The 25,413-nt window shown below is 38.9% G+C and overlaps 1 protein-coding gene across 3 annotated transcripts in view; it reads left to right on the top strand.

Moving 5' to 3' along the window:
* Positions 1-25,413, top strand: part of ZFHX4 (zinc finger homeobox 4) — a 174,199-nt gene that overhangs the window by 142,867 nt on the left and 5,919 nt on the right. For 2 of the 3 annotated variants that reach the window (XM_048841008.2, XM_048841009.2), the window contains exons 5-9: positions 4,476-4,592; positions 11,191-11,324; positions 11,474-11,674; positions 14,036-14,153; positions 15,429-20,822. In XM_048841008.2, coding sequence (XP_048696965.2) covers positions 4,476-4,592; positions 11,191-11,324; positions 11,474-11,674; positions 14,036-14,153; positions 15,429-20,822 — 5,964 coding nt within the window. The remainder of the gene's footprint in view (positions 1-4,475; positions 4,593-11,190; positions 11,325-11,473; positions 11,675-14,035; positions 14,154-15,428; positions 20,823-25,413) is intronic. The other variant, XM_048841010.2, reaches the window with a different exon arrangement.

The raw sequence follows: 25,413 nt of genomic DNA, 5'->3' as shown, positions 1-25,413 counted from the left end.
CTGTTAATTTGTGTTTTCTCCCACTTGGACCTGCTATTCAGAGGTGCTGAGCACCAACAACACCCTTTGATTTCTATTGAAGTTTTGGGTGTTAAGCATATTAAATATCTGACCCCTAATAAATGTCTAAACTACCCCATAAACTTGTCTTCTTCTCAAAGCCAGATTAATTTATCCCTTGCTCAGCATCATATTTAATGCACTTATGTCACCCATCATCCCACTCAACCACAAACAACTTTCTTCATCTTGCCCCCTTCCCGGAATTTCTCATCCACAACCATTCAGTCACCCATTCTTAGTAAATCACTCACAATTGACCCAGAAGAAATAGAGGAGCCAAGGCTTGAAGAGGAGCCTTTAGCTGTTGGTTGGTGGGTGGATGGATGGAGTAAAAGAAAGCTCCCAACAGCTTGAAAGCTATACCACTGGCCAGGATTGGAGACAGGAAACTCACTCTGCTGATCCATAGAGGAGGCTCCTTCTGTTGACTAATAGGGGAAAAAAGGAAGTGACCTGAATACCTGGTCAGAATGGCATCCTCAAATCACAGGAGAGAAGATTGTGTCAGCCACACCCTGACCTGCTCCAACTATGGAGGCCAGCTGGGTCTCCAGCCCCATCCTTAACGGTGTCATTGTGCTGCTGTGGATCGAGGGAACTCTTAGCCCATTTGTTCCTCCAGTTACCATCTCCAACAAGCCATGCAATGCCAAGGCCTGAATAGCAATATCTGTGCAGTTTTATTATGCATATGTAGTATTCAGCTTTGTCTGGTTAAGGCCTCGATCATGCAAGTGGATCTACGTAGGCAGAACCTTATGCGTACACAAAATTGCATTGACTTCATTGGGATGGTGTGTGGTCATATGGATCTGCCCACACAAATCCCATTGCAGGATTGGGACCTAAATCTGTAACTTAATCTATTGCTGTATAGGACATAGAAGGTATATAATAAAACACGGAGTGCAGTATTAGCTAGTTAATGTTGCTTTTGAAGCCTTTTTCATTTTTCATCTTTAATGTGATTCTAACTGTGCATTCTGCAGACTGCACTAGAATTGTTTTTTGTATTTGGTTCTAAATCAGTTGTAGGAAAAAAGTTGATAATAGTTAAACTCAAGAGACCCAACATCAAAGGGAGTTTTCAATGTCTAGATAAAATAAAACCAGGTGTGACAAAAGATATCATATTACCATAGTAAGTGTTATTAAAACCATTTGAATCCTATGATCTGTTTATTTTCAAAGCTGACATTTGTAAACACATATAGGTAGAATTCTTGTAAATTTAAAACGGAGTGTTAGGACTTGCTCTTAAATCTGAAGTGCCATCATATTGCATTTTGCTGCATTTGTTATTCTGAGCTGGAGCCATCACATTTTAAGAACTGAATGTTATCCATCTTGGTTAAAATATGAAATAGTAATTAATAATTAATTAATAACTAATAAAATATGCTAAAGTTTATATTTGTAGAAAGTCAGCACAGACGTGCATGATAGCATAATTTGGTATTTATGCCTAACAGTTACTCTCTAATGAAATTCAATAATTATCAGAAGGATTATTCAATATTTATCCCCTTTCCTAATTTTAACAATTTCTTTTAAGTAGAACAACTGTATTTTCATCTTATTCCTTTGATGAACCTGGTGACAGTTTGAACTTGCAGCAGTCATAGACACAGTTGCTACTATTTCTGAGGAATCTATGAGCAACTACATTATCATTTTTTATCTATGAAATTTCTTTCTGAAATGAACACCATACATATTTCTGAAATGAATGCCAAATGTATGTTCTAAAAATGAGTGCCTTTGAAAGCTGAGGCAGCCAGTTTATACTGTGCATAATAATGATATTAATTTTTATGGTGTGTATAAGTTACATTTTGATTAGTTTTTTGCATGATTAAAAATTTGCAAAGCCTTTATGGCCCCCAGGAGCCTACCTGTAATAAACAGCTCTCACCTTCCAAACCATAAAACAGGTCTGCAGTACTTGAACATTAGAGCTAATTGCCTTGCTACATCAAAGGGGGTACCAGAGGACTGAGAAAAATCACAGAAGGGAGGTGGGGTGGAGGGGGGGCAGTTTCACCTCTAAAGGTTATGTGTTTGTGGCTTGGTGGAGCCATGTAAAGTTATGGCCTCAGAACTGCTGTTTGCGATTAAGTTGATGGGGAAAGTCTATCCCACAATCTCTCTCTGCTGCTGACACAGAGTCTTTGTTCACATTCAGATTTCTCAAACTGTTGCCAGGGTCAGGCTGAGGTCAGACACCACGATGATGTATAGGAGAACATGTCTGGGAATTTCTCTCACACTTAAAACACATACCAGAAAAACAGGAGAGCACCCTGCAAAAATTGTCTGATGAGACCCAGATGATACTGTAGCTTTTCTTTTAGTACCTTCATAATTTTCTCGCTCTTTTCCTGACACACACACAATGGTTTATTAATGTGTGCCACGATAGCCCGTACAATTTTATGTCCCCTCAAGATAAGGACACTCAGTAGCACTTTGACACTTCATTTTCCAGCCCAGGGGGAATGGGCCAGTAAATCTACTAAAAGAACCAGTGCATTCATTCCCAAGGATGAGTCGAAAAGGAATTGCAATAGGCTGTTTTAGGCCATGGGGCCTGACACTGGATATGAGCCTCATGTGTGTGCACTTGGCATTAACACAGCCCAATCCAGTCATGATCACAGACTCACAGCATCCAAAACTGTGCTCCCCTGCCACCCTTACAAATACAGCCTCACTTCCAACTGTGACTAAGATGCCTACCATGTTTGATTAGCAATCATCACTGAGAGAGGAGGTGGGGGGAGGGAAGAGGCTAAAGCAGCAAGAAGTGTGTTTCCATTTTGATGGTAATTTTTATATATACATTTATTTTAAAAAGATGTGACTGCCTTTCTTTCAGCATTGTTTTAAAAAATGGACATTGATGTTGAGCCCTCTGAGGCAGAAACACTGGCAAGTTCGTGCCAAACACATTGCTTTGATTTTTTTTTCTTTAATTCAAAGTTGCAGCTGAATTCTTTCCTTTCTAGTTTACAAAAGGTTTTGTGTAGAGTTTTGAATCTGATAAGCACGCTACTGTCTTTCTCAGGGTTGTTTGCCTAGATGTACAGTTTCAGTGCTTGGCTGGCAAGTAAGCCACTAAGTAGCAATTTTTTTTGTGCTCAGCTGCTACATATGACAGAGGATATTTCATTCTCTTGTCAGAATGTTATTAATAAAACATGGGGTGCGGAGAGGGCCACTATTTCCCCTTTCAATCACTCTAGCATTTACAATGAAAATTTTATGCAGTGTGTAATTTTCAGTTAATGCTTGACACTTAAAATGTCGGTAGCTGCATTTTGTGTGGTTCCTGAAGGGTTAATTGTATCATGTTCCCTGCATAAAAGCTCTGCTTATCAAAAGTGAATAGAAGAGTGTATGCAAATGTGTGTCTGTGACCTTTTGCCTTTCCAGGGTTAATTTATATGGTCATTAAAGATTTTATGAAATTGAGCAGCCTGGTGCTTCAAATCCTATTTTACCTTCACCTCCTAATTTATATAATTCCTACCTAAACTGGGAAATATTATTATTATTTTTTGGTGCTGCAATGAAAGCAGCATGCCGTGCTGTAGGGAGTTGCAAGTCTGGTTATCTGGCATTGCTCAGATTGCTAAAAATTCATTAAAATGTGACATCAGCACAGTGAGAGACAAATGATCACAGAATGAAAAGGAACAGTGGGCCTTTCACGGATTAGTGCTACACAGCCCCAGCATAGAAGCTAATTGCATAAACAGATTAATCCACCAGTAGCAGCATAGCCAAGATTTGCAGAATAATTAAATAGGGTTGAGTTACTGTGAAGATTTCCATGTAATCTAGCTTGTGTGAACACGTAAGTGAGGTGTGGGTAATACTGATTCCTTAAGAGCAATATACTATGTTGTATCATTTACCCTGTATAGCTCCCCCTGGAGACAAAATCTGAGAGTTCTCCAACAAAGCCAAAGGTTTATACCTAATATAGTACTTACATACTGCAATTAGCCAGATACTGCTACACTAATAGGATTTATTTTTGAGTTTCTTTCTCCTTTTTTGACTTTAAAATTCATTTTATATGTGAGGGGTTTTTTTTGTTCAATACTGTGTGTGTGTGTATTTTTATACAAAGCACTTGTAGCCAATGAGAACCAAATGAGAAGCTTTAGATCTGTCATACTGGTGAACACTGTATGGTCTGATAAAGTCATGTTTGTAATTTCTGGATAGAATCTGAAATATTGCAAATTTTTCATAATTCATATCAGATCACTTGGAAGTGCCATTCTTTTTCTCCCCCTTCATTCTCCCCTCCCCTTTCCTTTGATTCTGTTCTTACTAAAGGCTGTGTTTTTAATTGATGTTAACTGGTCACTAAGTTAGCTCTTCTCTGTGCTTATCCACAGAAGAACAAGGTGAAGATACAGAAGGGTCTGCTAAAAGTACATCAGTGGCTGTTGCTGATGATAAAGACACAAGTGAGAGAGACACTAGTGAAGGCAAAAAAGCTAGTAAAGACTCTGGTAAGATGCTAGAATGTTGTCCTCCCTTTCCTTCCCCCCCCCCCTTTTATCCTATTAAATGCTCTTTCATTTTAAACTGTCTGGACATTCCCACTACTATTCATTGCATGTGCATTTTGCATGTGATTTCTATCAGTAGCCTCCCATTGACCTATTTTTAATCATAACCATCTGACAGGATAGATGCGGATAAGTTGAAGAATATTACAGGACGACCAGTGAGATTATTTTTTAATCAAATCAGTTTGTGTGCTTGTAATTTTTTAAGCGCCTTTCATTAATCTTAGCTGTACTTGTGATTCCTCTGATGGCATATTAATTTTTCATAAGCATAGGATTAGATACCACTTGAATTCTTTTTTCTCTGCAATCAAATTTGGTCCCTCTTGTAACCCTAAGAATGTGACGAGTGGGGTTATTATTTTTGTTGTTGAAGTTGGGTTTTTGTTTTCATTCTTGCCATCTGACCACTTACAGTCAAGAATCTGCCCTCTTCTTGGGCATTTATTTGAGGCATTTAGAAAAAAAACCCCAAAATCCAGCAAAAAAGATTACAGATGATTCAGCCTAAGAAAGAGGAAATATCATTGAAAATGGATTATGAGTTAGGTAATTTTGATCTCCTGGAATAGACAAATCCCAGTAATGAAAGCTACTGTCTTTGAAAACAAAACCCCTATGTCATGACATTTACTTGTGCACAAACAAACCCAGGACCAGCATCTGGTGTAGAAACCCAAGGCTTTTTCTGTATTTGATTTGGCAAATATGTGACTTCATCCATGTTTTTTATGTATGAGATGGAAATCTATGGTCGCAATGAATATTACATTGGCTACTTTTGCTGCACGCTATACCTAGTTACATTATGTTGGATTCATTGAAGCAGAAGAAATGCTGAAACAGGTTGAAGCCTATTAGTTTCAGGTAGTCATATATCTTTTCCCTGTATCCCAATGACAGCAGCATATAAAGGAACTTGTATTCTCCATAACGACATTTAGTTGTACAGAAAATATCATTTTATGTGCACATTTACTTAAACCCGAATTAGCCCATATTTGTAATTCACTCTACATATTAAAAATTTTGGATTTATTCAAAATATTTATTGATGGCCCTTTCTATATCAAATTAATTCAGAAGACTGCTTTAGGGATTAAAGCTTAGTTTAAGTTTGCTTGTTGACATGTTGAGGTCAATATCTGTTACAGTTTAGACCTCAGCTGCACTTCAGTTGTTTTATTTTTGAGATCAAGAGATTGCAAAAAGGCTGCTGATGACAAAGATGATGTTGAAGAAGAAACTATGTTGTGGTTTAAAATATATATCCCCCTTGGCTGGCTCTTTGACTTGGAAAGAGCTGTCTGCAGCACAGTAAAGCCATGCTCCTAAGCTGACTTGGGTCTTTTCCGCGTTGTCTAATCAGTGGGTCATCCTAAAAATGCTTCAAGGGAAAGGAGACAGCCACATTTCCTATCATTTGCTCTACCTAGGGGGCACCGGAATCCACTTCAGAGGACTTTTCTGCCCACTTTTTGTAAAGCAAACTCATTCATACTTGTGGAGGCAGGAGGAAGGTATTAAAGGTCCAGCGGCGAAAATGGACTCTGGAAGAAATAGTGTGGGGGAATTCTCAAGATTCCACTAGGATTAGTCTGTCATAAGAGCCAACTTTAATTGGGCAAACCTATGCCCAGATGCCTGCTGGGTGCAGTACAACAAAAATGGCATAATTGTGGTGCACCCCAGTGTCAGTAATTACAAAGGTATCTCTGCAGTATGAGCCGTATAAAAACAAATGTCCTCATGCTTTTCAGCGTCCACAGAAAACAATTTATACTGTAAACTCTTAAATTGACCTTTTAAAAACTTTTGTTTAATTTTCTAAATTAATTCTGCTTATGTAGCACTCATGCCAGGGTCTTAATTCTCAACTCATCTGACAAGTATTTCTAATGACTGAATAACTGCTTATATATAATTGAATGTTAATTTGGGCTTTCTCATGAATTGAGTGTTGCAAGTCTTGCCAAGAGAAATCTCAGGAAAACCAATAAATTAATCACAATCTTAACAAGTTAGACAGGAAAGCAGTGTGACCCCTCTTTAGTATGGAATCTATTAGAGGAGAAAGGATTAACATGTTATTTAGTAACAGTGTGTTTGTGTAAGATGTTGTGCTGTATTGCTTACCTTATCTCAAGGACTGGAGCTTTCAGAATGAGACTTGGCAATATGAAAGTTATATTTGTTGAATATTCATTCAGAACAGAAAAGCCTACTAATGCCTCCTTTATATTGTCATTTAAATCTAGTGCCACTTTAGATTAATTATCATCCAAATTACAGCTCTATGCAATGCAAGAATTAATATGGAATTTATCCAGATTAATACATTTGCATTGAAAATATAATATGTCTCTGCCATGGCTAAGGGGAACACTTTTTAATAAGGTAGTAAACATGAGGAAGGATGGAAATTAACCTTCATTATTGCAGTGAAAATTACCCTTTCATTCTACTCTAATTAGAATGCTGTACCAGTAATTTTAATTTTAGAATTATTTTGAAGTTGAGTAACATCATCTGATATATCACAAGTCTTAAGTTATGCGATCTTTATGAAATACATTGATTCATAAATAACAAACCAGTATTTTTGTTCAAAGGTTTTTCAGAATTTTATTTCTTTAGGACACATGTTTTATTAGGCTTTCCCCACTTGTTATTAACATAAACCTTTTTATGACCCTTGTTTTTATTTTAGGGTTTTAGAATTATTAAGTAGGTGATTGCATTTGAATTGCAGTGAATTATGTCATTTTTGTACTAGCAATCTTACATGAATTAAATAATTCCGTAACTGACAGGTAATCATTGACTAGTCTATTTCATAGTGCTTATTTATAATTAAGCTTAGTTTTTGAGCTAAATGCATTGAAATTACATTATTCAACTAAACTAATGCTGTGCATTTTACATTATAAAATGAATTATGGCTGTGTTTCACAGTTAACCAGAAAACAACAAATAGCATGTCTCTACAACAAAAACTGTATATTTAAAACACAAAGAATGACAGGATTTAGTCCTTTTCTAAAATTGCATATTAAGAATACAATGCCAGTGGAATATCCAGCTATACAAATGACCAAAAATTGCATACATCAGGACCCTTTAATACTGTTCAATTGCTATTTTTTTTCAGTGCCAATTCTATAAGCCCATGTCTTTGCTCTGTCACTCCACAGGGAACTTGTCAAAATAGTGAATTCACCAGTGAAAGTATATAGTATATACTGAATCAGGTGTTAGGGCACTTCACGGGTATCAGTTGAACTAAAAGGAGCTGAATCTCTAGCGCTTTGCCCCTTGCATACTCATTTATACTTGTGAAAAGTGGGTGCATAGTGTGAAACACTACTAATTTAACCTGGTAGTGTTTGCCACTCACTCTGCACAGGTGCAAATGACTACACAAGGAGCAAAGCAGTGAAGAATCAGGCCCTAGGTTTCTAATGCTTACCATAAAAATTTGAGACTGTTATTTTACTTGATGCCAGATGTAACTTTGGTCATTTAAAAAGCAGCAACGTTTATGGTTGAATGAATCCAGACCCCCTCCCCCCCAATTGCCTTGGTTAGCTTTAACATTTTATATAATTAGCATAGTAAACATAGTAAAGGGACTGTTCTTTGTTATGTATTTATTACTCCAAAATGCAGTGTTTTATAAGGATTGGTTTACATTAAACACAAAAGAAAATTTACAAAACCAATACTTGTAACTATAGAAACAAGAAATATGAGTTTTATGATTGTTATTGGTCCCTTGAAATTGTTATCATATCCAGTGGTAGAAAATGTTGCTTAATGTAAACACACTATGCATTCTCTCTCTCTATTGCTCACAGCTAAATTCCACCAACAGTTCATACCAATATTAATCCATTTGCACCAATATAACTGGAAGCAGAGTTTGCCCGCAAAATTCCTGTAACAAAGTGCTACATGAATATAGCATGATATGGAAAAAAATACGCTTTTTATTTATTTATTTTGGGCCAGATCCTCAGCAGGTGTAAATCAGCCATGCCCTATAGTAATACCAATCTACACCAGCTGAGAATCTGTCCATTATCTTTAAAATGGGACTTTTAAAGTGACACATGATGTAGATAAGAGACAGTAGTCAACTGTAAGACATTTTTGACAGTTGGAAATGAAGAGAGGTTAATAATTTGAACCCATCTTTCGAAGACTTGAAAAGTAACCTTTCTCTGTTAATAGAGTGTGTCACTTTTTTATTTCCCATAATTCTCATATTTAAGGTATTTAAATAATAATGCTGTACTCCCACATATAGTCTGATAGGCTAGGGAGTATCGGAAACTAAACTGAGTAATATAATGATAGCACATGATGTCGTCATGTACATTATGCCTTTAGGCATCAAAGGCCCAATCCCGCAGCCCTTAATCAAACAAAATTCTTAAACCCAGGTCTTTAAAGTATATAGGCCTTGCTGCGCTCAGCATTGCAATACCTAACTGATTTAGGAGGTGAAATCTCATTTTCAAAAGGGAGTTAGGCACTTAGGAACCTAAATGCCATTGACCATCAATAGGATTTTGGCTCCTCAATGCCTAAATCCCTTTTGAAAATGAAACTTGGCCTCCTAAATCAGCTAGGCATTTCAATGCTGAGTGCAGCAATGCCTACTTACCTTTAAAAAGCTGGGCCCTACACACTAGCCTAAGTAAGGCCTAGCGGATCAGTCCTGAACAGTGTGGAAATTTGATGGAGTTCCAGAAACTAAGCTTGTTGACAAATTAGTCATTAAAGGTAGAAAAATATGTCAGGCGTAAACTTAAATTTTAGCAGGAATGTGTCGGAATCACTAGTCTAAATTACATGAAACTAAGTAATTACATAAGGAAACAAATACATATGTAATGTGTGGGGAAGTGACCATTAATGTATATGTAATAAAATATATTTGTGTGTTTAAAAAAAATGCCCTGAGGAAAATACCTCTGTATGATTCAGCATTCAACTATTTATTATTGTTCTCAGGGTCTGTTCGTTTTTTTCTGTTTACCTTGAAAGCTGTCCTTTTATTTTACTTCTTTTTTAATGTTGCCTTGTTTATATCAAATACTATATTGCCTATGTAATAAGAGAAAAAAGTTCTTGTTTTTTTCCAGAGAAAAATACAAGCATTTTCTTTGTTCATCTTTACCTTGTTTCCATAACATCCATGACCTTATTTTTAAATTAAAACTAGGTTATTGTGCAATGAGGTGCAATTTGTTCATTTATATGAACCTTATGTGGATTGAAAAAAAATCAAGATAAATCTTCATGCACAGCATACAATCAGATTACCCCTGGACTATATATTTACGTTGGGTCTGATAGCAATCAATGGTTGAGCTTCATTGCATTTCAAGATGTATTTGCACCCAGTTGTCCAGTGATAGTGTCCTCACCCTGGAAATAATTTAGTTGCAAATTGACTGGAAGATGGTGAAAATTGAAAGTTAAAATTAGAAATACTCATAATAAACAGCAGAAAAAGGGTCAGATGATGCCGCACTATGATGAGATTGGAATGGTTGGTAAATGAGGTTTTGTGTTTGTCATGAGATGTATGTGACATGCCTACCCAATGCTGTTGTAATATCCAGCCTAGCAAAAGAGATTATCTGGCAAATTGATGCTGGAAAGAATTTTCTGATGGACTGGGAAATTAGAATTGCACTCTTTTCTTTGATGTGTGCACGACTGGGCCACGTTATACAGCTAGTTCAGGCATAATATTAAATATAGTATTTAATACTTAGTAGTAGAACTATCTATAGAAAATAATTATATTCTTGGTTTGATTACAATACCACAGTATAGAACTTCATAATGTAAACCTTTAAAGCAACACAAAATTACTGATTTTTGCATATAATTAGTATTTAGTTAGCTCAAATCCTGTTTTCCACAATGCGTGCATGGAGTTGTAGGTTTTGGGAGGTTGTCTGGAATTGGGGGGGTTTTTTGTTTGTTTGGGTGGGTTTAGGTTTTTATGTTTGGTTTTGGGGTTTTTTTTGTATTTTTTAGAGGCTCACTATATTTAGCTTCAGAACTATAACCAAGCAGGGCTTATCAAAGCAGCACAATAATTTCACTGCCCAAACATTTTAGAAATGGTAGAAGGTAATTAAATGTTAGAAAATTATCTATTTTGGAAAACAAGGATTTCTGAGTGAAAGTTGATTTGGTTTACTGTAACAGAGAATTTCAGACTGAGATGCTGAAGAGAGCATGTTATTGATTAATCTTTCAAAGCAACCTAAGGTTATCTAAACAAGACAGAAGAGTCCATTTTAAAATTTATTTCTAGAGTCTGTATCAAGGATAAAGGTGTGTTTTCACCTTTGTATTTGCCAGGTTTCAAATTGTTTTATTTAAATACATTCTTTTATATATTTAGCATAACCATGTGGGAGATTATAAGGCATCATAATCACAGCTTTTTCTATAGCATAACACTTCTAAGTTTAAAACATGGTTTTTTTAAAAAATTATGTTTTTGGAACAGGAATAATCACACCAGAGAAGGAGCCAAAAGTGAACACTGCGGTAGGGACACAACAGCTACTTCAGGCAAAAGAAGAGGATGGTGCACCTAAAAAAACAAAACCTCTTGAGGACAATAAATTTGGACATGAACAGGTAAAAGAAAATGTAACAATTCCATTGCCTCATAGAACTCTCTCAGGTAGTTCAAAAGTAAAACAGAGATGAAATGCTATTGAAATAGCAATGCTATCATGTCATTCAAAACACACTAATACCCTGCATCTTCATTTGCTGTTTTTCAGTTCTATCAATGTCCTTATTGTAACTACAGTAGTAGGGACCCAAATCGTATCCAGATGCATGTCCTGTCACAGCATTCAATGCAGCCCGTTATCTGCTGTCCCCTCTGCCAGGATGTCCTCAGCAACAAAATGCATCTCCAACTTCATTTGACCCATTTACACAGTGTGTCTCCTGACTGTGTGGAGAAACTGCTTATGACCGTAAGTATTCAAAATACTGGTACATATTCGACAGGAACATACTCAGACATGTAGACAATGAATTTGTTGTGACCTAGTATTCTGGTAGCCAGAGCTGGGGACTGAGAATCAGGACTTTTGGATTCTGTTCCTAGCTCTGTGGCCTGAAGAAAAGCTCTGTGTAAGCTCAAGAGTTTGTCTCTCTAGCCAAAAGAAGTTAGTCCAATAAAAGATATTACCTCACCCACCTTTCCCCCCGAGTTGTATCAGTAATTTATGTCCCTAGGGCAAGTCACTGAAGCTAGATTTTCAAAGATGCTGAGACCCTGTAGTTTACATTTAAGTCAACTTTGAAAAATCAGGCCACTCACCTTTCTGTACAACTCTAAATTGGGTGTATTCATATCTATCCCCCAAGGGTATTGTGAACATTAACTTGTTGTTTCTAAAATAGTAGGAGTTCCCTGGGCAAAAAGTACTACTGCAAAGTATTATTTTTATTAGTGTTAATTGGTATTATGAGTTTTTCTGAACATATTTCATAACGTATAATATTCAAATGAATTCCTCAAGTTCAGCTAGAAATATAAAAACAACGTATACTATGATATACCATGTCATTTTGGCATGTGTTATATGATATTAATAGTTGTTGGATCATAGCTTTAACCAGAAAACACAGGCCCCAGTTCTTTTGTCTTTTCTGGCTGTTTTTTGCCTCTTCTCTGAGGAAAGCTTCTCTAAAGCCCACAGATTCAGCCCCCTGAGGAGCCCTCTTTCTACCCAGTGATTTCTTTACCCATAGAGCAGTGTGGCAGCTCTATATCACCCTGCTCCTGATTCCTATGTGTGACCAGGGAAAAGGAGGACGGGATGGAGAGCTTCTGAGACCTCTCTACATTGTACTAGGAGCTCAGCTGATCCCCAGCTGGCCCTAGTTCTGTACTAAGTACAGTTCTGCCAAACCAGAATATTTGGCCCATCACATAGGAAATACTATGTAGGCTGGAAATGTAACTTTTGCATTTCTCAAATTTTTATTTTTGTTTAATTTTGTGATCTTTAATGAGGCCAACTACATTGCTGTGTTTTTTAGCATTTAGGCTATGTGTACACTGCGTACCTTACAGCGGCACAAGATACATGGGTGGAGGGGATTCCTCCCTCATCCCACAAAGTTCCAGGACCAGGCACCTCCTTCACACCATACCCTTCTCTACTCAGATCCTGTGGAGGATGCGGTGTAGGTCCAGGGTCCTCACTGGGGAGGGGACAGAGACAGGATGTAGTTGGGGGCCATAGTTAGGGATGCATATCGTCTCAATTCCAGATACATAGAGATTCCCAGGAAAAAAAGTATATAGCTACCACAAGGCAATGTGGCTTCAGTTAATTTAGGTGAATAGGATGGGGAAGGAGTGAGATCCTGCCTTTGCTGTTCCCATAGGTTGGCTGGAGACCAGTTTCTGAAAAGCTAGGTTTAGAAGTCAGTAAAACATCTGTTTACACTGTCACAACAGTATCTTCATCCTGGAAAAAGATTAAAACTTTATTTTTTTTAAATACACTGAACATTATAAGATTTTATCATAAGAGGCTGAAGAAACTGTGGAGCAATCCTCTACTTGCAGGATTTATTTTTTTCTCCCCATATCAATGATTTTCTCCTGTTTTGATGTTAGGATAAGTTTAGGAGGGGGGTTGTTTTGTTTCTGGGTTTTTGCAGAGAATTTTAGTGATGGGGGTGTTATTGGAAAACTTAATCTTTCTCATATAAATTGCCTCAGTAACCATCTAAGAGTAACATGCCCTGTCCACATCTGATCTCCCTGATCACAAAGGAAATGGACGTTTCCTAAAAATCTCAGATATGGGATGTTTGCAATCACTATTTTTCATTCCACCCTGTCCCCACCACAACCAAAGGCATTAGTTCTCTGAGCAGACTCTGCCCATGCTAAATTTAAAATTTCAGATTTGAATGTGGTTAGAATTATTTTTCTCAGTGGGCAAAGTATATATTCTTTTCACTCTCATGTATCACAAGAGATTTTTGGGCAAACATTCCAAGTGGTTCATTCTTGAGCGGACACGAAACAGAAAATTCAGCCCCTATCTGGGTATTTATATGGCCCTTAGTCCCATAGTGTCAGAGCACCTCACAGTCTTTAATGTATGGGGTTAGGTCTGTAATCCCATTTTACAGGTGGGAAACTGAGGCATGGAGGGACTGTTACTTGCCCAAGATCACGGGCCTGTAATCCAGGACTGAATCAAGCCCTTGGATTTTGCTGTGTGACAAGCTTTGAACCATGTGTGATGCACTGATATACAGTGTTTTTTCTTCTTTGAATGTAATATTGTCTCCTTGCTTTTTTAAAGGTTCCTGTACCAGATATGATGATGCCCAATAGTATACTTTTGCCTGCAGTTCCTTCAGAGAAATCCGAGCGTGACACACCTGCTACCATTACAGCAGAAGGATCTGGGAAATATTCAGGTATGCAAACGAAAGACCAGACATGGAGAATCTAAATGAGTGATTCTTGGAGCAAACCACTTGATTCTTCCTTGGTACAGTACTACTTTTTTTGGTTACAAACATTAACAAGAGGTAACAGGAGAAAAATAGTAAGCTGTCATCTAGGGCAGTGGTTCCCAAAGCCGCTCCGCCTCTTGTTCAGGAAAAGCCCCTGGCGCGCCGGACCGGTTTGTTTACCTGCCGCGTCCACAGGTTCAGCCGATCGCGGCTCCCACTGGCTGCGGTTCGCCGCTCCAGGCCAATGGGGGCTGCAGGAAGCGGCGCGGGCCAAGGGACATGCTGGCCACCCTTCCTGCAGCCCCCATTGGCCTGGAGCGGCGAACCGCGGCCAGTGGGAGCCGCGATTGGCTGAACTTGCAGGCGCGGCAGGTAAACAAACCGGTCCAGCGCGCCAGGGGCTTTCCCTGAACAAACAGCAGACCGGCTTTGAGAACCACTGATCTAGGGCATGATTTTCAAAGATGGGCCTCTGTAAATGCCACAGCTTAGCAATGAACTTGGCTCTTTGCATAGGCACATATCTAACTGGATGCATGTTGTCCATGTCATTGTACAAATACTTGATTTGAGCTAGTATACACCTGTGGTCATTTGAATGTAGAAATTAGGCATGCAGCTGTATGTGGCCATTTTGAAAATAAGCCCCTTGCTGTTTTAAAAATATATAGGACGTGATCTAAAAGATAATGAGCTATCTGTAACTCTCACTAGAGCCAATAGGAATGTCAGATGAATGGGTCCTTAGGATCCAGCCCATATTTCAATTTTTACTCCAGACACACTCTCCCCTGTGCTAATAGGCTGTCTGCTCCAAGCCCCTGCTCAGTCTTTTCACCTCAGCCCCCACCCCCACCCTTAATACTTTCTTCTCTCCGTGCCCTGTCCCCCTCAGCATCCCTTCTATCTGCTTTCTCCTCCCCTCCTTCATCTCTATGTTTAATTAACTGAACCCCACCCTAAGAATTAACAAAAAATATTGTGGCACTAACATTCTGTTGGTCACCATCACTGATCACTCTGCTTGTATGTTTGCCCCTTTTCCCTACTCTTTATCTGTCTCTCTTATTTGTTTGTTAGCAATTTGGAGCAGGGACTGTCTATGTTTGTACCTTGCACTGTCGGGGACCATTTTTGGTTGGTCCTTAGGCACTGAGGGTGATAAGATAAATAATAATATTGCCTATGCTCAAATGTTACATGTCTAAAAGATATTTCTTTGTCTTCCTTAACCAGGTGACAGTCTGATGGATGAGAAAAATACTCCTGGGCTTGATGAAGCAAAAACTGGAATGGAAATTAAGACTGAGGAACAGAAGCCACCTAAGGAATGTACTGAAATGCCAGAATGGAATAAGAGCAGCAGTAAGGATACAAAGATCACCGAATCACTGCCAGATCAATTGAATGAACAGCAGAAGAAGCAGCAACTATCTGTTTCTGATCGCCATGTCTATAAATATCGTTGTAACCATTGTAGCTTGGCTTTTAAGACTATGCAGAAGCTTCAGATACATTCCCAGTATCATGCTATTCGGGCTGCTACCATGTGTAGCCTTTGTCAACGTAGCTTCCGTACATTCCAGGCTTTAAAAAAACACTTGGAAGCAGGCCACCCTGAACTCAACGAAGCTGAAATTCAGCAGCTGTATGCATCTTTACCTGTAAATGGTGAACTCTGGGCAGAAAGTGAAAGTATGGCACAAGATGATCATGTACTAGAACAGGAAATAGAACGAGAATATGAGATGGACCAGGAAGGTAAAGCAAGTCCTGTAGGAAGTGATAGTAGCTCTATTCCAGATGACATAGGCTCAGAACCAAAGCGGACCTTACCTTTTAGAAAAGGGCCAAATTTTACTATGGAGAAATTTCTAGATCCATCTCGCCCATATAAATGTACAGTGTGTAAAGAATCTTTCACTCAAAAGAACATTCTCTTGGTCCATTATAATTCAGTGTCTCATTTACATAAACTCAAAAAGGTTTTGCAGGAAGCATCAAGTCCTGTCCCTCAAGAAAGCAACAGCAGCACTGATAACAAACCCTACAAATGCAGCATTTGTAATGTTGCATATAGCCAAAGTTCTACATTGGAAATCCATATGAGATCTGTGCTTCATCAGACTAAGGCAAGGGCTGCAAAATTAGAACCAAGTGGTAATATAACTAGTGGAAATAGTGTAGCAGGGAATGTTAATAGCCCTAGCCAAGGGATGCTAGATTCTGTGAGCTTACCAGCAGTTAACAGCAAAGATACCCACTTAGATGCCAAAGAATTAAATAAAAAGCAAGCTTCTGAATTAATTTCTGCCCAGCCTACACATCATCCATCCCAGTCACCAGCACAACTTCAAATGCAATTACAACATGAACTGCAACAGCAAGCTGCGTTCTTTCAGCCCCAGTTTCTAAACCCTGCATTTTTGCCTCACTTTCCCATGACACCAGAAGCACTGCTGCAATTTCAACAGCCTCAGTTCCTTTTTCCATTCTACATACCTGGGACAGAATTTAGCCTGAGCCCAGACCTGTGTTTGCCTGGTTCTGCCACATTTGGTATGCCTGGAATGGCAGGGATGACAGGATCAGTGCTAGAAGATTTAAAACAGCAGATACAGACTCAACACCATGTTGGACAAACGCAACTACAAATCTTACAGCAACAAGCACAACAGTATCAATCAACACAACCCCAAATTCAATCACAAAAACAGCAGCAGCAAAGTAGCAAACTAATGAAACAGGAGCAAAATAGTCTAGTAAGTGCAGACTGCCAGCTGATAAAGGATATGCCATCATATAAAGAATCAGAAGAGATTTCTGAGAAACAAGAAAAGCCAAAGCAAGAATTGACAAATGAAAGCGAAGGACTAAAGGAGAACAAAGATATGAAGAAGCAGAAATCCTCAGAACCGACCATTCCACCACCTAGAATAGCTTCTGGGGCTAGAGGAAACGCAGCCAAAGCTTTGCTGGAGAATTTTGGCTTTGAGCTAGTTATTCAGTATAATGAAAACAGACAAAAAGTACAGAAAAAAAGTAAGACCAGTGAAGGTGAAAACACTGACAAACTGGAATGTGGAACATGTAGCAAACTATTTTCTAACATTCTTATTTTGAAGAGTCATCAAGAGCATGTGCATGGTCAGTTTTTTCCTTACGGAGCACTAGAGAAATTTGCCCGTCAATACAGGGAGGCTTATGACAAACTTTACCCAATTTCACCATCCTCTCCAGAAACCCCACCTCCGCCGCCTCCTCCCCCGCCTCCTCCCCCTTCCCTGCCTCCAACTCCTTCACAGCCTTCTTCGGCCAGCTGTGGAAAAATTCAAAATACAACTCCCACTCCTTTGCAAGCTCCTCCACCCACCCCGCCACCGCCGCCTCCACCTCCGCCACCCCCACCGCCTCCTCCACCACCACCTTCGGCTCCACCTCAGGTCCAGCTGCCTGTTTCATTAGATCTTCCGCTTTTCCCTCCAATTATGATGCAGCCAGTGCAACATCCTGCGTTGCCTCCTCAGCTTGCCCTCCAGCTGCCACCAATGGATACTTTGTCCGCAGATCTTACTCAGCTTTGTCAGCAGCAGCTAGGATTAGATCCCAACTTCCTACGACATTCTCAGTTCAAGCGTCCACGTACAAGAATCACAGATGATCAGTTAAAAATCTTGCGGGCTTATTTTGATATTAACAATTCTCCAAGTGAAGAACAGATTCAAGAAATGGCTGAGAAATCTGGCCTTTCCCAAAAAGTTATCAAACACTGGTTTCGTAATACACTTTTTAAGGAACGACAAAGAAATAAAGATTCCCCATACAACTTTAGTAATCCTCCCATAACTGTATTGGAAGATATCAGAATTGATCCTCAACCCACTTCCTTAGAGCATTACAAATCTGATGCATCTTTCAGCAAGAGATCATCTAGAACTAGGTTTACTGACTACCAGCTTAGGGTCTTACAAGATTTTTTTGACACAAATGCTTATCCAAAGGATGATGAAATTGAACAACTTTCAACTGTACTTAACCTACCTACTCGAGTTATTGTTGTATGGTTCCAAAATGCACGACAGAAAGCTCGCAAAAGTTATGAAAATCAAGCAGAAACTAAAGATAATGAAAAAAGGGAACTCACTAATGAGCGCTATATTCGAACTAGCAACATGCAATATCAATGTAAAAAATGCAACGTAGTTTTTCCCAGAATTTTTGATTTAATTACACACCAGAAAAAACAGTGTTACAAAGATGAAGATGATGATGCTCAAGATGAAAGCCAAACAGAAGATTCCATGGATGCCACAGATCAAATGCTATATAAAAGTTTCACAGTTTCTGGCCAAACAGACTCATCAAAAAATACAACTGTGACAGCAGCAAGCTCTGGTTCCGGTTCTAGTACTCCTTTATTGCCATCACCCAAACCAGAGCCTGAGAAAAGTTCTCCTAAACCTGAGGCAACAGAAAAGCCAAAGCAAAATGACATCACCCCTAAGCAAATTGATACCACCTCACAAGGCACCAAATCTGTACAATCTGCACCAATAACTTCCTCTGATCCACAGCCATCAGTCTCTCAGTCACAACAGCAAAAACAACCACAGATGGTGGGACGACCTCCTTCTGCGTCACAAACCACACCGGTTCCTTCTAGTCCTATATCAATTTCAATGACTTCTCTACAGAACAGTCTACCTCCTCAGTTATTACAATACCAGTGTGACCAGTGTACAGTTGCCTTTCCAACTCTAGAACTTTGGCAAGAGCACCAGCACATGCATTTCCTAGCAGCCCAAAACCAATTTCTTCACTCTCAGTTTTTAGAAAGACCCATGGATATGCCCTATATGATATTTGACCCCAATAATCCTCTGATGACTGGACAATTGCTTAATAGTTCTCTTGCTCAGATGCCCCAGCAGACGAGCTCATCACACACATCCCACCCTCCTACAGTTTCTGGCTCACTTAAACGAAAACTGGATGATAAAGAAGATAATAATTGTAGTGAAAAGGAGGGCGGAAACAGTGGGGAAGACCAACATCGTGATAAGCGCTTGAGAACTACCATTACTCCAGAGCAGCTGGAAATACTCTATGAAAAATACCTATTAGATTCTAATCCCACCAGAAAGATGCTAGATCATATTGCACGTGAAGTGGGACTTAAAAAGAGAGTAGTACAAGTCTGGTTTCAGAACACACGAGCCCGAGAAAGAAAAGGACAATTCCGTGCAGTAGGTCCAGCCCAGTCACATAAAAGATGTCCTTTTTGTCGAGCACTGTTTAAAGCAAAGTCAGCTTTGGAAAGTCACATTCGCTCTCGGCACTGGAATGAAGGAAAACAAGCAGGTTATAGTTTGCCTCCAAGTCCATTAATATCAACTGAAGATGGAGGAGAAAGCCCACAAAAATATATTTTTTTTGATTATCCGTCACTGTCGTTAACAAAGATTGATCTATCAAGTGAAAATGAATTAGCCTCCACAGTGTCAACCCCTGTTAGTAAAACTGCAGAGATGTCCCCAAAGAATCTTTTAAGCCCTTCTTCTTTCAAAGCGGAGTGCAGTGAGGATATAGAAAATCTGAATGCCCCTCCTGCTGACTCTGGGTATGATCAAAATAAGACTGACTTTGATGAGACTTCATCAATTAATACAGCGATTAGTGATGCCACAACAGGAGACGAGGGAAACAATGAAATGGAAAACATGACTTGTAGTTCAGGGGATGTGAAACCTGTATCATCTCCCAAAGAGCCAAAAACACTTGTGAATGATTCTTTTTCAAAAACAGCAACCACACCTACAATTGAGAATTGTGATGAAAAGTTTCTCTTCTCCCTAACTAGCCCATCAATACATTTCAGTGACAAAGATGGTGATCATGACCAAAGTTTTTACATTACTGATGATGCCGATGATAATGCCGATCGCAGTGAAACATCAAGCATTGCGGATCCAAGTTCGCCCAACCCATTTGGAGCTAACAACCCCTTTAAATCCAAAAATAGTGATCGACCAGGTCACAAACGTTTTCGAACACAAATGAGTAACCTCCAGCTTAAAGTCCTCAAGGCTTGCTTTAGTGACTATCGGACTCCAACCATGCAAGAATGTGAAATGCTAGGGAATGAGATTGGTCTGCCCAAACGGGTGGTCCAGGTTTGGTTCCAGAATGCCCGGGCAAAAGAAAAGAAATTCAAAATTAACATAGGGAAGCCATTCATGATAAATCAGAGTGGAACTGATGGGACAAAGCCAGAATGTTCTCTATGTGGGGTGAAGTATTCTGCACGTTTATCTATAAGAGACCATATCTTTTCCAAACAACATATTTCAAAAGTGAGAGAAACTGTAGGAAGTCAGCTAGATCGGGAGAAAGATTATTTAGCTCCCACAACTGTTAGACAGCTGATGGCACAGCAAGAATTGGATCGTATAAAGAAGGCTACAGATGTGCTAGGCTTAACAGTACAGCAGCCCGGTATGATGGACAGCAGTTCACTTCATGGTATCAGTTTGCCAGCAGCTTACCCAGGACTCCCTGGCCTTCCTCCTGTTCTTCTGCCTGGAATGAATGGTCCATCCTCCTTGCCTGGATTTCCACAAAGTTCAAACAGTAAGTCAGTAAGGGGATGAATTACTTCTTTGATTCATTTTAACGATATTGTGTAGTTATCGACCACCTTTGAAGAACAGCATACTGTGCATTGATACTCTATTCCTATCACTTCTCTGTGAGCATCAAAGTACTGCTGTTGGCCACACTCAGCCCATTATTGGATTGTTTCAGTAGGTAATTGGTAATATTACTGGTTCTCCCAAAACTGAAATTCAGTTGAATTAAATTGAAATCCAACTTCCAGAAGTACTTTTTATTAAATTGTGTAACTACCTGTATAGTGCACTCTAGTGTGTTGTGCAATAACTGGCCCATGTGGACCCCACTGGCATGCACTAAAAGTTCCCTAGTGCACGTTAACGTAGTACAGTTTGAAACGGGACTTCGTTACTGTGCACTAGGAAACTTTTAGTACACACCAGCAGGATCCACATGGGCCAGATAGCGCACAACACACGAGTGCCCACTCCACTAGTGCAGACTAATGCATTGTGTAGACGAGCCCTTAGGCAGCCTTGCCTGCAATAACGTTTTATCTGATGACAGGTTTCAGAGTAACAGCCGTGTTAGTCTGTATTCGCAAAAAGAAAAGGAGGACTTGTGGCACCTTAGAGACTAACCAATTTATTTGAGCATAAGCATCGGTTGCATCCGATGAAGTGAGCTCACGAAAGCTTATGCTCAAATAAATTGGTTAGTCTCTAAGGTGCCACAAGTACTCCTTTTCGTTTTATCTAATATTATTGTTCTGGTTATTTTGAGTTGAGATTTCTTCACACAAAGTGTAGATTAACATTCTATATTTAATGGCTTGCAAAAATGAAACTGAACAGAACAGCCTATGAAACACAGAGTAGAATTTGCACCAAAACCTGCCTTACGCAACCACCCAATGGACTCCTCAGAATATGTTGCCTAGTTCAGAAGGTGTTTAACTGAATGTAAAACAGATTTTTACTGGAAACCTTCAGAGTATTTTAAAGTAGTTGGCAGGTTAAGAGGAGGACTTTCCCGCTGGAGGTAGTTCTTGTGGACTATTTCATTGAGGCCCAGATCCTGAGAGGTTTGGAGCATCTGCAGCCCCCCATGGTTTCTATGGGTGCTGCGCACGCTCATCATGCCATTCGGGCCGGTGTATGTAACCGAACATCTGCTGTGATTTAGACAGAGTGCTGCAGTTGACACGGCACATCATTTTGCTTCCATTACTCTTACTGAGAAGCACTTGCTCGTGCAGATAGTTTCACGGAGGTTACGGAACTAGGCTTCCTGTATCAAAAATTCGTTGAACCCTGACAGAAGGCATCTGATTTTTTTTTTTTAATGGTTTCCAGTGTTGTGGGCAGAGTTCACTGTAGGTTCACCATTGCGGATGCAAACCCTAATATTTAGTTTCTACCTACCTGATTGTACAGGTAAATCAAGTAATTACACATCAAAATTAGTGAGTGGAGGGGGAAGGCCCCTTCATGTAAGTGGCTCCATTTGTGTTGCCTTAGGTTGTTAAATTTTGATTTATGTAAACAACTTACTTTGCCAGGAGGGCTACCGATTCAATCACCAATATGGCCAGTCAGACTAGAACTGTAGCAGTAGCTCCTGTTCTACACAGTTCTGTTTTGATTGATGATGACCATGTCATTGCTTCCCTAAGTGGTGGTCAAAGCATCTTGTTTTTCTATTCACTGGGTCAGAAGGGATCTCCTTCTACAATGGATTCTCTGGCTGAGTGCCCTTCTGTTTTTGTCAGTTATTGGCATACAGAGTGCATATAAAACAAATAGGAAGTAGTTTTGAAATACTGCAATATATTCATTTAGTCTCCTCTTAATTGTATATAATGTATATGTCCAAAAGTGGCTAATCTTTGTTTATAGAAATTAGGGATAAATATAATTTGTCTACATAACTTAGCTAAATGGCCTTAGGCAACCTCATCTTGAGGTATAGTAAGCCCCAGAAAACTCACATCTCTCTCTAAATTATTCCCTTATTAATGTACAGATGAAATGTTTGGTAGTACAGACCAGTTGGTCTATGATTGTTGAATTATCAGATTGTCTAATTTCCACACAACATCTTTTATTTGAGATAAATTTAAATCATTAATACAGTAGCATATTCAGTGAATCACCAATTGAGATGGATTCTCAGCCCCTCTCATCTCACATCTTTTTAGGTTAATCGATTCATTCTAACCCTACAGTGTAAATTGGCTAGTAGAGTTTTGTCATTAAGTTTTTCTTCAACAATATGTTAAGGTGCCCCTGCATCCCTTTTTTGTTGCCCAGTAAATTCGTGCATACATAAATCTTCATTCCCTAATGGTACATAATAGAGTAGTAGTCGAAGTGAAAATAAAAATAGATTAGTTTAATCATTCATTACTGAAAAGAACTCATTATCCTTAAAAGTTCTCTAATATGTGTTCAACACTACTATTCTCCACACCTAATTAACCCACTTTTAACATCTCCTCTGCTATGCTTTGGGTGACAGTACACATCCATATTTGATGCTGGGAAAAGTTTAAGCATAACCTTCTTGGAGTCTGCCTCTGAGCAGACTCTTCACTGGCTGTAATCTTCTAACTAACTTTTTCTGAATTTGCAGCCAGCAGAATACCATTTCTGCCTTACTAACTGTGTGAGGGATTTCCTGAAGTCTGCTCCCAGGGGGGTTACCAACCTGTTCCTTAATTATTGTACATGCTCTGAATTTCAGATTTTATTATTTTTTGCTTGTGTGTCATTTCCTCTTCCTGGTCCTGACCTGCTAACACATACACACAAGCCATCCAATTGATTTAATGGGATGCCTTATGTGAATAGCTGCTCACATGCCTAAATGTTTACAGGGTTGACACATGTTTTCAGCAGCAAAGGCCAGTCTGTTTTGTGATCTTAAAGGGACAATGTCAACATAAAAAAATGATCATTTTTATAGAATGTCATTGCTGTTATTAATAAGACACCACATTAGTGAAACTGTAATAATTAAAATGGAATTTTCCTTTTGTCTTCATTTGTATTTCACATTTTTCATTTTACTTATTCTAGAAAGTGAAACTAACCTGATCAACTTCACTTGGCTTATAATCAATTTCATTTTCAGGTTCTTGTGCCCAACACTCTTTTGTTTGGGTTTCAACACTGCATGGAAATTATTAACTTCCCTCAAAATGCTTTTAAATAAATTTTTAAACATGCAACATTTCCTGTACCATCAGGCAGGGAAAAATAATATTTTCCTAAATGATGGAAAATCTAAATTTTGAGCCTAAACTACTTGAAATTGGTCCTAATAATTTCATTAAACACAGTGGTGTAACTGGATCTTTACTGGCAAAGATTACTTCACTTGGAAGAATATATTAACTCCCTTTCTGGAGAGATGCACCAAGCAAATTTAGACATATTCATGTGTATCTGGGCACAGTTATTTTCTCAGGTCAGAAAGATTGTCTGGTTCTATGATATTATTCCCAGAAAACCTCTCCCCGTAGGATGAACTTCTTCAAATGAGAAATACCGTCTTATGATTGATCTGTTAAATTAAATACACCACCTTAGAGACATCAAATGCTGTATAATTTTTCAGCATTATTATTATGATTGTTCAGCATATATATGGTCATTTTCAGGGGGTTCCACTTCCTAGGATATACTTCAAGTCTGGCTTATTTTCACTCTTCAGCCTCACTCCTATTTTACAATATGCTGCATATGGAAGAGCTTTTAGCTTAGAAGTCTCACTTATAGTGTTTCATCCTCTGCTAACAAACTTAATATTCTGTATTCTTCTTAGTTTGTGTTTTTCCCCTATCAGAACACTCGTGCTTCAACGTGCTTCTACAATGAATACTGGATCTTCAAGTCATGCTCATTAGAGTCTGAGCTCATCACTTAAGACTAAGGCTGTCTTTAAGATTCACAGCATGCTTTTTCCAAGAATGTGCATATCACTGGGTAATGTGCACTTCAGTTGTTTCTGAAGTGTTATCAAGAGAGAAATATGATTCAGCAGCACTTATTTTTCTCATGACTGGGGCCCTAAATCATGTTCTCTATTCTTCTTTGAACCCTTGTTACCTTCTTCATTCATCTTGTTTGTCTCAGATTCCTCTGAGAGAGACCTCAAGTTTGCTATAAAACCACTTAAAACAGCCACTTAAAAGAGACAGGTAGCAGAGCTAAAACGTTTCTTTACAATTAGTGAATTTTCCAGTCTGTTTCCTTCATGTCACATATGGGAGAATGAGATTCATCAGGTCTCCTGTACTGAGTTTTAGGTACTCTCAATCCACACTTCCCTGTAACAAACCCATTATTCCTATTCTCTGCTGCAATGTTCTCAGATGTTTAGTTGATTTTTGTACATTTCAACTAAATTCCAAATAATATAATGGGAAAATAAAATAGGTGGATGGGTGAGGTAGCCAGCAGCATTGTGAGTACATTGAGGGCAAGAGGATGAGTGGGGCTGAAAGAGAAGAGGAATGCAAAGGAATTGTAAAAACCCTCAATAGCTATTGAGCCCAAAGGAGTATGATTCAAAAACAGCAGACAAAGCTGGGGTAGCAATTCAC

This window comes from Caretta caretta, chromosome 2, assembly GCF_965140235.1.
Source record: "Caretta caretta isolate rCarCar2 chromosome 2, rCarCar1.hap1, whole genome shotgun sequence".
Classification (NCBI taxonomy): Eukaryota; Metazoa; Chordata; order Testudines; family Cheloniidae; genus Caretta; species Caretta caretta.
Note: the sequence above shows the minus strand (reverse complement) of the source record. Positions and strands in the feature narration are given on the sequence as shown.